Consider the following 16727-nt stretch of genomic DNA (forward strand, 5'->3'; position numbering starts at 1 on the left):
GCCACGGTGTGTTCCATGAAAGCCAAAATTCAGAGATTTCTTTTTGTGAAAGTCTAAATTTTACGATTGGTCCACCTCCCCACTTTCTATTTCTTTCCCTTGGAATCCTCCACCTTTTTGGGCCCTGCAAAGGCTACTAAGGGATGGCTTGGTTTTTAGGCCGATAGTTTTGAAGTTAGTTCATTTGGTCAATTTGACCATCCAAATTGTGGTTAGTATGAGCTTTAAGTGTGTGTTAGTAGTAGTTTAAGAGCTTCTAATATATTTAAGGTTTAAGGTTTTTGTTTGCTTGTGGAGGTCCGAAATATTCTTGTCTTTTGTTGTGGAAATCCTAAATGGTTTTCTCTTGTATGACACCACCTTTATATTACTATTGCCAAAATAAGCACACGTCCCCACTTTTATTTAATGGTCCTTCCACCACACACCTCTTTCACCTCTTTTCTCTCTCTTTCACTCATCCACCTTTCCCCATATTCCTTCACCTTCACTTTCTTTGTCTCTTTATTCTTTCCTTCCAATTTACACCCATCATTTTCCTTTTATAAATTATGGAAATATTTATGGAGCTTACACTTAGACTTATAATGTCACTCCAAAAGGCGGGATCCCCATCTTGTTCTCCCCTTTCTATTTCTTTCCCTTGGAATCCTCCACCTCTCTCTTTCTCTCTCACACACATTTCTGGTGGAGTCTTCCTACACACCATCTCCAAGGTATTCTTTTTCGCTTTTTTCATCTTGGGCAGGCCTTATGAATGATTAAATATCATTCACGTTGTTAATTGTTTGAAGTCCTCACAATCCCACATGGGTGGCAAGCTCCAGCAGCAACCTTCCTACGGTTACGGTTATCCGCCGCCAGGTGATCTTTACTTCAACACAGCTGTGCATTTTCTCAGCAGTGCACTGCATTAGATGGCTTTTCAATTCCTTTCTTCAATGCTTTGATTCCTGTTTTAAGCAGGGTATCCGCCCCTCTCCGTGGCTCCTCCTCAACAGAGCTATCAGACTCGTCCGTCTGCAGGTTTAGGCTTTTGGGGAGTATGGTAAGACGGAACATGTTTGTCCGTCATCGGATCGGTCCTTTTTGCTGTTTTCCCATGCGTCGTTTCGTATTGTGATGCAGTAAGGGTGCGCTGTGTTGCTGCTGCCTCTGTAATAAGTGCTGCTGCGAGCCCACCGTTATCATTGTCTCAACATCTTTTCCAAAGGTGCCCGATAACGTATTCACAAAGCAAGGCAGGGACTGCACATAATATTACAGATTTGTGGACTATAGTTATAGTACGAACTTTACTATGTCAACAAGTTAGTGGTAGTATAGTGATTATAACTTTCGCATCATGCACTTTACAAGGAAAATCACTGCAGAAGAAAAGTCAGACCTTTAAGCGTATCAATCAGAATGTTCTACCCAAAAGCATGGCTGGAGGTAGTAGGCATTTGACATAAACTCCCAGGTCAAGTGATGCGTGAGGGCACTTTCCTTGCCCTTTCTTTTGAAAGGAAACAACACTAGTTTACTTGTACTTGAGCGTGCTCTTTCTTCCGTTTTGGAAAGACAGATCCCCATTTGTTGCTTTTATGTTTAGAGGCTCCATGTCAATTATCCTTGGCAACGTCACTTCACTCCAATTGATTCTTGGTGCATTAGACAGTAGATACGACATGCAGTCTCTTTTTATGAATAAAATGCCGCTTTAGGTAACCACGGTATATAGCATTACAGATGGAATGGATGGGTTCTTGTTGCATATATTGGGCTAGGGCTAGGTAACATAACAAGTTTGAGATACGATTGATCCTAAAAGGGAAATGAGTTATGTGATTATTCCTTCCATACAAACGTGAGGACATTCCCGTCCAAGCCTTCTTGTTCCTAAGGTTCCGATCTTGTAAAAGGCCTGGTTTGTAATAAACTTTTTCTTCATTTGCACTTGCCCTTTTATTCTCACTAGAAAGGAGTGAGAGTTAAACGGAAATGTTCTCAAAAGTCTTGGTCAAAACAAGGTTGGAAAGGTAGAACTCGTAGAAGTCGAGATTGTCCTTCGTTAGCCTCTTCTTCTCCTCTGCAATATTATAGACTTGATATTGAGTCCAACGAAGTTCAGAAATCTTTGTCTTAGTGCTTGAGATAATGAGCTTAAGGCAAGATTGAAATCAATGGAAATTGGGCTTGATCGTGTAGCCCTCCAACAAGTCTCCAACGTGAAGGAAAATTTCTAACTCGATCAAATGAATCAGAAATCAGGAACCATATTAAACACAAGAGATGGCTATCCTTGCGCTTGCTAGCAAGTTTACAGTATATTGGAAATTTTTTTGAGGATAACATTGTATATAGTCCTACTGCCTTCCATGTTGGGAAGTGGATTTCCACAAAGCTCATGTAAGTATGTTGGCAAGTTCTTTAGAGTGGATACAGCCATGATCTGATTGCTTGGACCTATGGGACACACTCCATGGATCACATCCAAAGCAAAGACATGACTTCGGATGCTATTCTTGAGACTTAAAAGCGATCTCAAATTCCTAATGACAATTTTCTAGATAGAGGGATTGTGAAAAGATGAGTATCTCAAGCATGCACAGCTATGGTGAAGCTTGACCCTAAGTGTGACTAGTCAAATCTAAGGTGGATGGATCCTAAGTGCACACATGATGGCTCAAGCTCAAGGTGGTTACAAGATTGAGGCTTGTACTCATAGAGAGCCTTGAGAGCTTGGTCTGAAAGCCCTGTGGCTGCTCCACATAGACTTCCTGCTACAAGTCACCATTGAGGAAAGTAGATGCTACATCCATTTGATAGATTGGCCACTTATAATGTGTAGCCATTGCAATCACTGTCCGAGTGGTCTCTATGTGAGTGAACGCCATCATAATCAAGCACTTCTGCGTATGAATATCCTTTGGCTACTAATCTTGCTTTGTATTTACGGATAGTAACATCTAACCTGTACTTACTTGTACTTAGCTTTGTAGATCCAGTTAGTTTCAATAACCTTTCGCTTTGGCCGGTCTAGACACTAGATCTCACATGCGGTTCTTTCAATGGCAGCCATCTTGATCTCCATTGCTGTTTGCCACTCAGGGACATCCTTCATTTCTTTGAAGGTCTTCGGCCCATGAATCATGATTCTTGATTTGAGCTGTTAGTGCATAGTTCACTTCTGGGTCCTTCAAGACCTCCTCTCTCCATCTGAACGTGTGTCAGGGGTACTGTAAACCTTGAGTCCTCTAGGGTCTTCATGTATCAACGTTGAATCTTTGATCTGCCCGCTACTGGAACTGCAGCCAATCCTGAGATCTTGCTGCTCTTCACCCTGTAGGTGATCTGCAGGCTCGACTGTCTGTCTCGTGGTGAATCCTGGCCTCTCTGCTGCCCTGGTAGCAGCCAGTAGTGGATGCTCTTGTGAATGTGTCTCCGGACCTCCCTGCTGCTGAATGTGCAGCCCAAACTGAGGCACCAAATGACCTAAACACTGAATGAATGAACAGCCCCTCCAGGGGTCTTTATATAGGGCTGGAGGCCCCCAAAAATAGCTGACCCAGTCAGCAGACTTGGCCGGACTGGCCCAACTCGGTCTGCTGATCCAGATGGGCCCCATAAATGTCGCCCGAGTGGCAGGTGCTTACTGCTGGGACCTGTTCTGGTCGTGTCTTGACATGCTGCACTGCCATTTTCTGATGCCTTTTTGCCGACCTGATGCTGTCTGCAGGCTGCCGTAAAGCCAAGCCTATAGATGGTGCCAGCCCCCCAGTAACTGCTGCTTCCCTGCAGCAGTCATGTACCTGCTCCAGGCTCCTGTCATGCACCTGTACAGCCTCCGTACAGCCCTCTAACCGGATGTATTGGTACTTTTTTAAGAATAACATCGTATATATGCTTCAGAGCTACTATAATCCTACTGTCTTCCATTTTGGGAAGTGGATTTCCACAAAGATCAAGTAATGATGTTGGCAAGCTCTTTAGAGTGGACACAGCCATGATCTAATTGCTGGGACCAATGGGAGAAGCAGTTGCCATTGCACTTCAAGTCTGAACACTGAATGAATGAACTGCCCCTCTAGGGGCCTTTATATAGGGCTGGAGCCCCCAAAAATAGCTGACCCCGTGAGCAGACTGGCCAACCTGTTAGAAATGAACCCAACAGAGGGTACACACAGCGGAAGACTTATAGTAATGCCCAGGAGCTCACACAGTGTGGTGTAGGTGTGGAATCACACTTCTTTACTTATGTGCATACAATAGATGTCCAGACTCATCAATAGACAATGAACCAGCCAAATAGAGAGACCACCAAAATATATATTTCCGTCCAAAACTATGGACACAATACAAAAGAAATAGATCCAAAGTCCCACCAATGATGTGGTCCTCTGATCTTACCACAAGGTCCTTCTCCTATCTGCTGGCTATCTCTAGACTCGAGCCCGCGTGCTCCACCTAGAGCTTCTGTATACTTTCTGTCCAGATCCCTTCCACCTTGCTGTCTTTGCACCAGCCTAGGTGGGCAGCTCTCCCAGCTCTCAGTCTGCAGCTCCTTGTCACCTTCTTCACCTCCTGATATATAGGCCCAAGAGAGGGTTCCTTGGCTGCTCCAATCTGCTGGTTCCTGCTGCTGCAAGTAATGATCAAATGAGGCAACAAGCCTCTCCTTTTATAGGGCCCCAGGGGCCTGTCAAAAAAAACCGACCAGCCAGCTTCATACTGGCCGACCAGGCTGCTGCTGGTCCAGCCCTTTAAGGGCTCTAAAACTGGGGCCCTATGGCCCAAACTTCTAGGGCCTTTGGCCCTCCACTCTAAGCAAGGGCCCAGCCTATATAAGGCATGCCACTGCCCAGTGGCAGTCCCATTTGCTGCTCCATCTGGCCACCTGTAGGCTCTGTTGCAGGCTGTCCATCTGCACACAGATGCCTTCCACATAGGCGCCTTTGTCTGTTGTTCACTCTGCTTCTGTTGCGCCAACCTATGTGCCATTATCAGGGTCTATTGCAGGCCCTTCGCCTGCCCACTACCCTCGCCATATGGCTCGCCATGCTGACGCCATCTGCAGGTCACAATCCTGTGAGGTGCTGCCCATGTGGCAGCCCCCTCTCTTCCTTCTCTCTTGGGCACATCTTGCCCTAGGTCTCCCTCCCCCATGCTCTCCTCATTTGGGGGCTTACAGTGATGGGATATCTCAAGGTGTATGCCCCAGGCACACCTTGGGTTCTATGTGTGTGTGTGCTAGAGGCACAGTTAGGTGCCCATAAGCACTATTAGGTGGTGGTAGATGCCACATAGATTGATTGAGAGATTCTAGGAGCTGATTGAGGAGATGATTGTGGAGATTGGTGGCTCATGTAGAGGTGCCTACATATGGACCTCAACCTTCTTCATTCCATAAGCAAGCATTCTCTTGTTTCGTGTTCAGCTTCATGCTTTCCTTTCACTTCTTCAACATGGTATCAGAGCACTATGATCCTCCTTGAGCCCATTTATGCCATGTCATCTTCTTCATCTTCACCATTTCTTCCCAAAATTTGTGAGAGCTTGTTCTCCCTCGTCGTTTCATCATTCTCCAAGCCCTTTGTGTTGTAGAACAATCTATGTAGGGCGCACCTTCAGCTCAAAGCTTGTCGCGAAATTGTGCCTCCATCGCCTGTGCCAACAAGAAAATAGTCCGCCAATATATCGTGTAATTTCGCCTCTGTGTTCACTCATTTCCAAATTCCTCTGAGCACGAGTTGGGCGACGCTACAAGAAAGCTACTGGTGAACTTTGAGCCCGTTTGGTCAAGTATTGAAGGAGAAACAGACAAAAAACCAGTCGACAATCAAGCTCCTGGCTATGGCGACGTGACGCGGCATTTCGACTTTCCTCTTCAGTGGCTCTTCTCTGGTATACCAGCTTTATTTCTCCTCTTTTCTTTGCCTTGAAGAGTGAGATACAAGCCCTCCAAGATCAGGCCTTTGTTTTGGACAGTTTTGACAGTGTTGTGAATTTGGTGCTACATTAGATGCTACTTTGGCATTTCTGATACTTTAAAGTGTTGAATAGCATCAGTACAATTGTGGCTATAACTTTTCTTTAGGTTGCTATACCTGGATTTTCTTGGAATACTTTCATTTAGCCACCTTTATGAAGCATGTAAGTTGAAGTATTATTTCCATTATGATTTTTATTATGGAATTTGGTTACAAGTCTTTGCTACACCAAATGCTTGGACTTTGAAGCTTTTCAACTTTTTCTAGCCTTGTAAGAGAGTAGACACTGCCCATTTTGGGTTAGACCCTCTCATGGCTACCTTCTTGAATATTGATAAGTTCAATGGTAAAGGATTTCACACATGGCAGATGAAAATTAAGTTTGCATTGATGAGGGAAAACCTCTGGGGGCTTGTCAAACCTGCTTCAACTTCTTCTTCAACAGCCTCTAATGCTGGAGAATCCTCAGTTCCTACACCCCCGGCACAAGATCCTGCTAGAGAGAAGAAAGCCTATGGCATTATTGTTCTTGCCTTAGGAGATGACTATATTCATCACATTTCTGATATGGAGTCTCCTTTTGAAGCTTGGCAAAAGCTTGATATTCTTTTTGGTGCTAGCTCTGATATCTCAAAATTGTCACTTAAGATTGCTTTCTTTGAATTGAAGATGGGCACTCCCTTGGCTGCCCATGTCAATCACATGCGGAGTCTCATGACTCAACTTGCTTCTATCAACTCTCCAATCACTACGGATGATGCAATGGCAGTATTGCTCAAAAGTATGCCTGAAGATTATGATCATGTTGTCACCACATTGAAAAATCTTCCTAATCCTACTCTTGAAGGTCTTATTACTGCCCTTTAAGAAGAAGAAAGGCACAAGGAACTCCGGAGAGGCAATGACACAGCCTATGCCATAAAAACTCAAATGGGCAAGTTTCCACCTTGCAAACATTGCGGGAAGACTAATCACCTCTCAAAAGATTGCTTCAAGATCAATCCTCGCAAATATTGTAGCAAAAACAATCACCATGAAAAGTTTTGTAAGGCCAAAAAGGAAGCAACTACAAAACCAGAAACTACCAATTTACTTTCAGTTGATGTGTCTTCACAAGATGAGGCCTCCTATGATGATTATGCTTTTTGAACCAGCTCCACATATGCTCCAGATCTCTCTTTTATGTTGAGTCAAGGTACTCTGCCTGGATAGTCCTCCAAAATGAATGGAATAAACTATTGTGTTCTTTGTAAACACCTCTGGTCACCATATGATGTAGGCCATGTGTATGTGTTTAGCTCCATGGTACCTCCTGCAGACATTGTGTACATGTACATGCCGGGGAGATAACCATTGGGGAGTCTTATGTATCCCTTTGTTTGACTTCATACCCTTGGGAACCCTTGCTAGCATAAGATCCTAGCCATAGATTTATCCTTGACCACCATGAGATGGCTTGAGACACTGTGGCTAGATGTATCCTTGACATAGCCTGAGGCATTCCCTTGAGGGGGGGTTTGATGGGATATCTCAAGGTGTATGCCCCAAGCACACCTTGGGTTCTATGTATGTGTGTGCTAGAGGCATAGTTAGGTGCCCATAAGCACTGTTAGGTGGTGGTAGATGCCACATAGACTGATTGACAGATTCTAGGAGTTGATTGAGGAGATGATTGTGGAGCTTGGTGGCTCATGTAGAGGTGCCTACATATGGACCTCAACCTTCTTCATTCTATAAGCAAGCATTCTCTTGTTTCGTGTTCAGCTTCATGCTTTCCTTTCACTTCTTCAACATACAGATGGGGAGGTGACCTTTCCAACACAACCAATCTGCAGACTGGCCCGATGACTCAGATGGGCCCCACAAGTGTTGCCTGATTGCCAAGTTACAGGTGCTTACTGCTGCGACCTGTTCTGGTCCTGTCTTGACATGCATCGACTGTCTGTACTGCCCCACCCTGATGCCTTTCTGCTGACCTGATGCTGTCTGCAGGCTGCAGCTGCCCTGGAGCCAAGCCTATAGATGGCTCCAGTCCCCCAGTAGCTGCTGCTGCCCAGCAGCAGTCGTGTACCTGCTCCAGCCTCCTGTCTTGCACCTGTACAGCCTCCATGCAGCCCTCCAACAGCAGCCTTTTCTTGATGTCCACATGGCAGCCTGCATGTTGCCCTCCCCTTTCCTTCTGCTGGTACACCTCCCTCATGGGCTCCTCATATGGGGGCTCACAGATGGAGAGGTGACCATGATAATCCCAATACCTGTTCTCACCGACCCACCCTGGGCCAGCACCCACACATCTATGCGAATGCTCCATCACTGAGAAGCACTCAGGAACAAGTTGGATACATCCTCGATCATTGGTCTTGAACCCACAGCTCCTGCTCCTCTAGGTCCAGGCCGGTGCAAGCAATCCATCCTGGAACATAGGTATAATCCAGGTAGCACCGAAGGTGTATGGCACCACTAGTCTTGATCGTGAACCCACCAGCATTCTCGAGCAATGCTGGCACATCATCTGGCCTATCCAGCTGTCAACCTCAGAATCTAAGGACAGCCTAGATCTGCCAAGCACCATATTCCCAAGGTCTGTTTCAGCGCGTCTCCACTTTGGCAACATGTGCAACCAAGTGCTCCACCTTAACATAAAACCCGTGTGGCTGAGCTGATTCAGCCACATAGATCCCCAAGGACAATATTTCCAGAATTTCTGGACCATAGGCTCCAGATGGATGAGTAATCCTCCAGTAACTATATACTCTTTAGATTTGTAGATCGCCTCATCTCCACCATGAAGGCTTCAACAGGTTCACCTTGTTGTACTTCCAGTATCTTGGAACTAAGCTTTGAAGAACCTTGTCAGCAAGTCATAGGCAGATGCCAGTGGCAAAGGATTGGGGGTTGTTCTAAGGCAGGAACACGGGGTAATAGCCTTTGAAACCAAGAAGTTTGATGCCAAAGAACTCAATTTGCATGTTTATGATGAGGAGATGCTCGCTATCTTGCATGCTTTTCAGAAATGGCACCACTATTTGTACGGAAGTAAAATTAAGGTGAAAACAGATCATAGGGCACTCAGATTCTTTCTCACCCAGCCAAATTTGTCATATAATCCTATGATTTTGACATTGAGTACAGAAAAGGGAAGGAAAATGTGGCTTGCAATTTGTATGCTATCTCTACCATATATCAAGAGTGGATTCATGGCATTCAGGAAGAGTATATGCAGAATTCTAAGGCAGCTCCCATATTTTCAGATTTGCAGAAGCCTTCTAGACAGGGTCATCCGGATTTCAAATTGCATAATGGGCTGTTGTGTACCAAGACAGGATTTATTTAGTGCCAGACTCAAAATACCGCTAGTTGGTTTTGCAAGAAATGCACTCCTCTCCCATGGTTGGACATATCACTAAAACATATGAAAGAATCAAGCAGAGCTTTACCTGGGAAGGCATGTGGTTAAATACGTAGCTGAATGCTTGCCTTGCCAACATAATAAAGTGGACAGCAAATTACCCGCAGGTCTCTTGCAGCCATTATCCATTCTAGAGGGCAAATGGACGCACATAGCAATGGATTTCATCACAGGATTGCCTTTTACAGAGAGGGGATGGGACAACGTCTTTGTTGTGGTGGATAGAATGACAAAACAGGCCCATTTCATACCCACTAAGAACCGGTATTCAGCATCATAGGCTGCTTGGCAATTCATTGAGCATGTCTTTAAGCATCATGGTTTCCCTCCGGAAATCGCTAGTGGCAGAGATGCAAAATTTATGGGTCACTTTTGGCAAGAGATATTTATAGCAGTGGGTACTTTAGTCACACCTAGCATTGCTTACCATCTTGAGACTGATGGACAGTCAGAAAGGGTGAACAAATGGGTGGAGGAATATTTGAGGCATTTTTGTCATGATACTTAGAAGTCTTGGGATAAATGGTTGTCATTTGCTGAATTTTGCCACAACAGTACCAAGCATCTCCATTGGCATGAGCCCGTTTGAGGCAATGTACGGATGCAAGGTGGGGATGCCTTTTTCAATTGCTGACATGGTTGTGAAAAATCAGCAAGCACGGAATGACTTGGAGAGGATGGATGCCCTTCTACAGTTGGAAAAAAAGAATATGTAGGATGCCCAAGCCAAATAGAAGAAATATGTGGATGAACGCAGGAGATATTTGTCTTTCAAAGAGGGAGATTCTGTGCATTTGCGTCTCCGTAAGAACCGTTATGCCTCACTGAAAGGTAATACCAACAAAAAGCTTGCTCTTGGGTATTACGGTCCTTACAGGATCATCCGCAAGGTTGGGGAGGTAGCATATCAGTTGGAGCTACCCAGTACCTCCAAGATCCATGACGTTTTCCATGTGTCTTTGCTGAAACCACATGTTGGACAGCATGTTCATGTTCTTCCAGAGTTGCCACCTATGGATGAAGAGAGCCACATCCTCTATGTTCCGGAGCGCGTCGTGGGTTTACTTCGAAACAAGGCCTACATAGAGTATCTTATCAAGTGGCGCGGGGACTCCTTGAGGATGAAAATTCATGGCAGCCTAAAAACATTGTCTAGGACCACCCCTATCTCCTGATTGATTAGTAGTTGCTGTTTGTTGCACTTTTGGACAGCCATGCTGTGAAATTTTGAGGGCAAAATTCTATGGGAAGGGATGACTGTAATGAAGGGGGAAAAGGGCCAAGTTAGAGGCCTTTTAGGTGGAAAATACGGAGGGACTATATAAGTCCCCATCCACCCCCTACTATGTACTTTGATGTGACATCTAATCCTATCTACTCTTCCACCTCCTTCCTCCTTCCTGCTCCCTTCTCTCTCTCACTCTCTCTCTCTTCCCTACACACATACTCTCTCTCTCTCTCTCTCTCTCTCTCTTTTTCTCTCTTCTACCTCATTCTCACTCCTGCCCCTCCTCTTCCCCCCTTTTCCCTCTCTCTCTCTCTCCCTTCTGCTTCTTATCCCCTCCAAATCTGTCCCTATCTCTTTTCTACATTTCTGCAGTCCTTCGCAAAATACCCTGGCTGGTTACAGAAGAAGCATTTCTTCTTTTTCTTGCTTCCACTAGATGAAGAGTCCTCCTCATTAGTTTTGCCATTTCTCTTGTTGTTGGGCTTGTGGTTGCCAGGGTACCCTTGCTCTTATCATGTGCAACATAGGCTTTGTCATTGGATCTGTCGAACTTCCTTTCTCTAGCTCCTTCCTGCAGAAGTAGAGGCACTAGCCTCGAATGGAACTGTGCTGACCATTGCCCTGCATCATGGTTTTTTACAAACCCTTTATAACTCTTGGGGAGCATGCCAAACTAAAGCCTGGCTATCCGAGCCGAATACGTTTGCTGACCAACCCTCACTACCTTTGATCCTCCACTGTGTCTCCCTTTTTCATATGTAGGAGGGTTCCGTGCCATTTCAGCCAGCTGAAAAATGGACGACGGAGTTTGCAGTCCTATTAATAATTATTGCCAAGGCATTTACATCACGCAATACCAAATCTCTGATTGCATTGTGATCTGCTAGTCTCTCTACTACCTTAGCAGCATTCTTGATGTCCTGAGGCCTTAGCCCCACTCTTGTTGTAATTTCCTAGATCTCTGTACCACAAGGTGGATCCGGATTTTCATCTTCTAGAGTGGATAGTTTGGATCATCGAGCTTATCCGACTCCCCAAATCTTGGGATGGCTAGTCTACTAGCCATGACAAGGGTGTGAAGGGCTTAGGAGGAGTACACACATCTGAAAATTGATCACCCTCCTTGCAAGTGTACCTGTCCTTCAGACGTAGGAGATGATTTCTACAAGCCTGAACTGAGATCTCCTTCAAAGGTTCTCACCTTTGAGCTTGCAGCAATTGTGAGTCTTCCTCAGGGCTCTGATACCATGTTAAAAAATAGGCGTGGAGGTTGCTTGCTACACCCGACACTCTTGTAAAACCACAAAGTGCTAACTCAAATCTCACTCTTCTTGATGTGTAAAGTGAATATAGAGAGATAGACACAGGCTGAGATCCTTGAACAGTTTAACAGTGGGGTAGAACAGTAGATCATGTATTAAAGATTGCTGCAACAAATGGACAAAACCTGATACGAAAGGGTATGCTCAGTATGCCACTATTTAGCAGATAAGGTACTGCCTAGATGTGGACCCCCGGCCACCCAAAAATGTCTTCTCTATCCTCTTGGCACCTTCAATCTCTGTGAGCCTGCATGCTCTCCTAGAGCTTCAGTGAGCTGCATAGTGATTGCCCCTCGGAAACTCGCTTGCTGCTCTTCCTGATGAAGATCTGTAAACCCTATGCAGTGTACTGCTCTTCACCTTGGCGATCTGCAGACTGGACTTCTATCACGACATGTTGCATTGCCAGGATTGTCTATATTGCCCCAACCTGATGCCTTTCTGTCGAGCTGATTCTGTCTGCAGGGTGTTGCTGCCCTGGAGCAAGCCCACCAACCCCCTAGTAGCTGCTGTTGCCGTGCAGCCGTCGTGTAACTGCTCCATGCACTATTAACAGCTTCTGTACAGCCCTCTAACAGTAGCCTAATTGCAACTGAATCTTGCATTCTCTCACATACACTCACAGACACAGCACATGAATTTGTGTGCCTTTCATTTTAGTACACACTTCCGCATGTACAATTAGATAACATGCTAGAGAGTGAGTGAGCTAGTTGCCTTGCTTGCTACATTAGCCAGTCCAAAGAAGAGCACCCATTGCATGCAAGGTAGTACTACACTAGCTCTTTACTAAGGCAAGGGTGGAGTATCTTGGTCACAATATGTAAGGTGCCAGTAGCATGTAGAGAGATTGGATTAGTATGTCCCCCCGTACATTGAAAAATGGAAATTCCCATTAATTAGTTGTTGGGAAGAGAAGAGGGGTGAAAAGAAAGAGGGAAAGGGCATGATTAAACTAAGGGATGAAGGGGGGAGGGAGGAGGGGACCAGTTAAGAAGGGGGCATTAAAGAAGAAGGCACGTGCTAAAGGGGGAGGAGGAAAAGGCACCATTTGAAGGGGGATTTAAAGAAGAAGGCACTTACTAAAGGGGGAGGGGGAAGAGGGACCATTTATAATATTTTAGTTAGCACTAGGTATGCTCTTCCACTCGATAGCTTAGTGGTAGGGCTCACATGTGGGAAAGACAACATTGTGGGTTATAACCTCTATGGTCCAAAACAAATAGGAATATAATAAAGTTGAGTGAGTATGTTTCCCCATACATTGATAAATGCATATGTATATATACATTTATCAATGTATATATTCATCTCTACGATTTTGTGCATTTTATTTAAAAAATTGCAAGCCTGGAGATAAGAAATACATGGGTAGGTATTCAAAGTGCAACAAGAGGACCATCAATACTTGGAAGAAACATTGCACTAGTAATGGAATGAGCTTCAAGGAGGAGAACTTTCAAATATCTAAATTTGTTTGATTGGACATTTTCTAGTCTTACAAAGGTATATTCTAAAATATAGGAGCCTCACTTGTTCATACTATGTAGAATGTGGTTGATGAGCCTATGACAACATAGGAATTCTAGAAGGATTCCTCTTGAGTCCACACTCCTCCACATGTCTTCCACACGCTTGGCATGTGGCCTCTTGGAGTTGTCGCAAGAAGTCGACACAAAGAAAGGGAGTAGCATCATGCCTTAGAGTCGGATGGGCCCAAGCAATGTGTAAAAAGAGGGAGTGATAGGAGGAATAGGGTTGGCCTTCCCTTCAAAAAACGTGTGCGAGGCCATAATTGGATGTACATCCTTGCCCATAGACTCATTCAAAAAGACAAGGACATAAATGGAGGCTTATGACTCTAAGGTACCAAGGGCTATCGTCTCCTTGAATTAAGGGTACTTGAAGAAGGAAAGGGGGTAAGGAAGGTTAAGACTAACCTCCACTAGCTAAGGTATGTCAGTGCTATTACGGAACACCGTGAGCTCTCCTCCAATTGGGGAGTCAGGTTGGATAGGATAAAGGCCCCATTAGGGTGTCTAAAGGGAGAGGACACCCTTTCATCACCACAGGCTACAGCCTCATCAGGAGCTACGTGCTCGAGGACAAGGTCCCCGAGGCTAAAAACAATAATTCTTCTCCTAAGGAGAAGCAACCCAAACCAAAAGTCTTGGAGGATGACAAAGAAGAAGAGGTTGATCTATGCCAAGTTCCCAAGACTTTAAATCCTACATGGTCCAAGATCACAAGATACTTCTCGAGCAAGCCAAGAAAACTGTTGAAGAGGGAAACCCATACGGTCATGATGGTCCAACTAAGGTTAAGAAAGTAGACCTTGCATCTAAGGATGAAGACCCTAGACCTTGCGTCTAAGGATGAAGACCCTAAACCGGTCTATATAGCCGATAACTTCACAATCAAGCAAGAAGAGGTCTTGATTGCCCTCCTCCGAGAATATGAGGATTGCTTTTCTTAGAAGTATAGATAAATGAAGGGTGTGGCTCCTGAGGTCATTCAACATACCATCCCAATGATGGATGATATTCGATCGATATGGAAAAGATCCTATCTCATGAATCCCAAGTACGCGACAATTGTGAGGGAAGAAATATAAAAACTCATCGACGCGGGATTCATCTACGAGATTGAACATACGGACTGGGTGTCTCCCATATTCATTTTGCTAAAAAAGAATGTCATAATTAGAGTATGTGTCAATCGAAAAAAGGTCAATGTTGCCATACATAAGGACTACTATATGCTACCCTTCACGGAGCATGTGTTAGAGAGGGTCACAGGAAAGGTAGCTTATAGCTTCCTGGATGATTCTCTGGGTACAACCAAGTATCCATAGCACTCACGGATTAGCATAAGATAGAATTCACCACGGAATGGGGAGTCCATGCTTCCAGAGTGATGCCCTTTGGTCTCACTAGTGCTCCTGCCACATTCCAAAGATTAATGATCATGGCCTTCAAGGAATATTTGAGGGATTTCCTAGAGGTATTCTTGGATGACCTATGTGTACATTCTACATGGGATGACCACCTCAAACAAATTAGTCTTTAAGAGGTGCCGCCTCAGAGCCTATAGGATTTTCCTCAATCCTCCTAAGAGCCAATTTTGCATTAAAAACGGGGTGATCTTAGGCCATGTTATAATAAAAAATGGGATTTACATGAATTACAACAAGATCAAGCTCATACCATCCCTATAAACACGAAGAGTGTGCAACGATATACCGGGCATATAGGCTATTATCAAAGGTTTATTTATGGCAATGCTAAGATTTCTTGCCCCTTATACAAGTTGTTGATCGTATTCAACTGGATGGAGGCCTGCCAAACCTCCTATGAGACTCTTAAACTCGTCTTAGATTTTTTTCCTATCTTACGAGCATCAGACTAGGATCTAATATTCCATGTGCATATTGATGCTTTGAAGTTCACAAGGGTATGTGTTGGTCCATCAGATGAATATAACTTGGATTACCTCATATATTTTGCAAGTCACCAACTAAATGATGTAGAAATGAACTATACCACCAAAAAAAGGGAGGGTCTCAAGATGGTCTACAATGTTAAGAAATTCCACCACTACTTGTTGTCAAACAAGTTTGCATTCTTTGTGGACCATGAGGTGCTTCTCTATCTAGTGAACAAGCCATGCATGACTGGACTCTTATCCTACTAGAATTTTATTTCATCGTGGCAGTCAGCAAGGGACGCACCCACTTTATGGTGGACCATATGTTTCGGATCCCCAATAGAGAGCATGCAGCTGGTGTTAATGATGATATCATGGATGCCCCACTATTCCTTGTAGACCTAATACCGTAATGGGCTCAAGAAATTGGTCATTTTTTGGCCAACATGTTTTCGCAGGATGGGACCCTTAACAAAGATAGGGCCAAAAAACTTATCTAGGACGTAACACCTTATCAGTTAATAGCTAGCCAATTATACAAAAGGGGTAAGGAAGGCATAATGCGTGCCACTTTGTCTGTAAAGATGGATTCATCAAGGTGTTGGAAGAGGCCCACTTGGGCATTGCAGGAGAACACTTTGCAGGAGCGCTCCCGGCCCGTAAGCTACTACGAGTTGGATTATGGTGGTCCACTGTCTTTGCAAATGCAGCCAAATTCGCCAAGTGGTGTGACCCCTGCCAAATAACTTCCATACCCCACAAGAAAGACTATATGCCCTTTATAGGAGTCCTTATAGACCAACCCTTTGAAAAATGGAGCATCGATTTCATAGAACCTATCAGTCCAGCAACGAAAGGGACACAAGCCTGATACATTATTGTGGCAATCAACTACTTCGCAGAGGCCAAGGCAACTAAGAGGGATGATGGTCGAGCAACGGCCAAATTTCTTTATGAGAATGTCATATCACGCATCGGCCTCCCACTAGAAATTATAAGTGATTGAGGGACTCACGTTATCAATGAAACGATTCACATCCTAATGAGGGAGAGTTCAGACCATAGAAAATCCACTCCGTACTACCCATAGCAAACAGCCAAGCCAAAAGCTCTAATTCGTGGGATATATCCGATGGGATATGAAGAGTCACTCATCAGGAGGTGCACGTTTTGGATTCTCACTTGTATAATTTGAAGATCTGGACTATTTTGAGATCGTCATTATCTCTTGTAATACAATGCGCATGTCTTTTTAGAATCCAGACTTTTGTGATGAATGAATTAATACTTTTGTGAACTATTCACGTACTTTGTCTTTCCGAAGCATTGATGATGCATTGTTGTATTGAGTGGTCTTAAATATAAATGAA

The 16727-nt window shown here is 44.4% G+C and overlaps 1 protein-coding gene across 1 annotated transcript; it reads left to right on the plus strand.

The window, feature by feature from the left end:
- The first annotated feature begins 528 nt into the window (after positions 1 to 528).
- LOC147886024 (uncharacterized) lies at positions 529 to 1641 on the plus strand. The gene is made up of 4 exons (XM_087396836.1): positions 529 to 864; positions 967 to 1048; positions 1129 to 1241; positions 1359 to 1641. The coding sequence occupies exons 1-4, from the start codon at positions 810 to 812 to the stop codon at positions 1391 to 1393; spliced, it is 285 nt and encodes a 94-aa protein (XP_087252962.1). The 5' UTR covers positions 529 to 809; the 3' UTR covers positions 1394 to 1641.
- The last annotated feature ends 15086 nt before the right edge of the window (positions 1642 to 16727 follow it).

This window comes from Dipteris shenzhenensis, chromosome 25 (genome assembly GCF_047967505.1).
Source record: "Dipteris shenzhenensis isolate YYH24624 ecotype China chromosome 25, Dip_SZ_1.0, whole genome shotgun sequence".
Lineage (NCBI taxonomy): Eukaryota > Viridiplantae > Streptophyta > Polypodiopsida > Gleicheniales > Dipteridaceae > Dipteris > Dipteris shenzhenensis.

Bases quoted from the DNA above. Each gene is read 5' to 3' on its own strand.
- LOC147886024 (XM_087396836.1), top strand. From the start codon at position 810: ATGGGTGGCAAGCTCCAGCAGCAACCTTCCTACGGTTACGGTTATCCG. The intron at 1,049-1,128 runs GTAAGACGGAAC...ATTGTGATGCAG, and splicing joins TTAGGCTTTTGGGGAGTATG to TAAGGGTGCGCTGTGTTGCT. The intron at 1,242-1,358 runs GCAGGGACTGCA...TGCACTTTACAA, and splicing joins TAACGTATTCACAAAGCAAG to GGAAAATCACTGCAGAAGAA.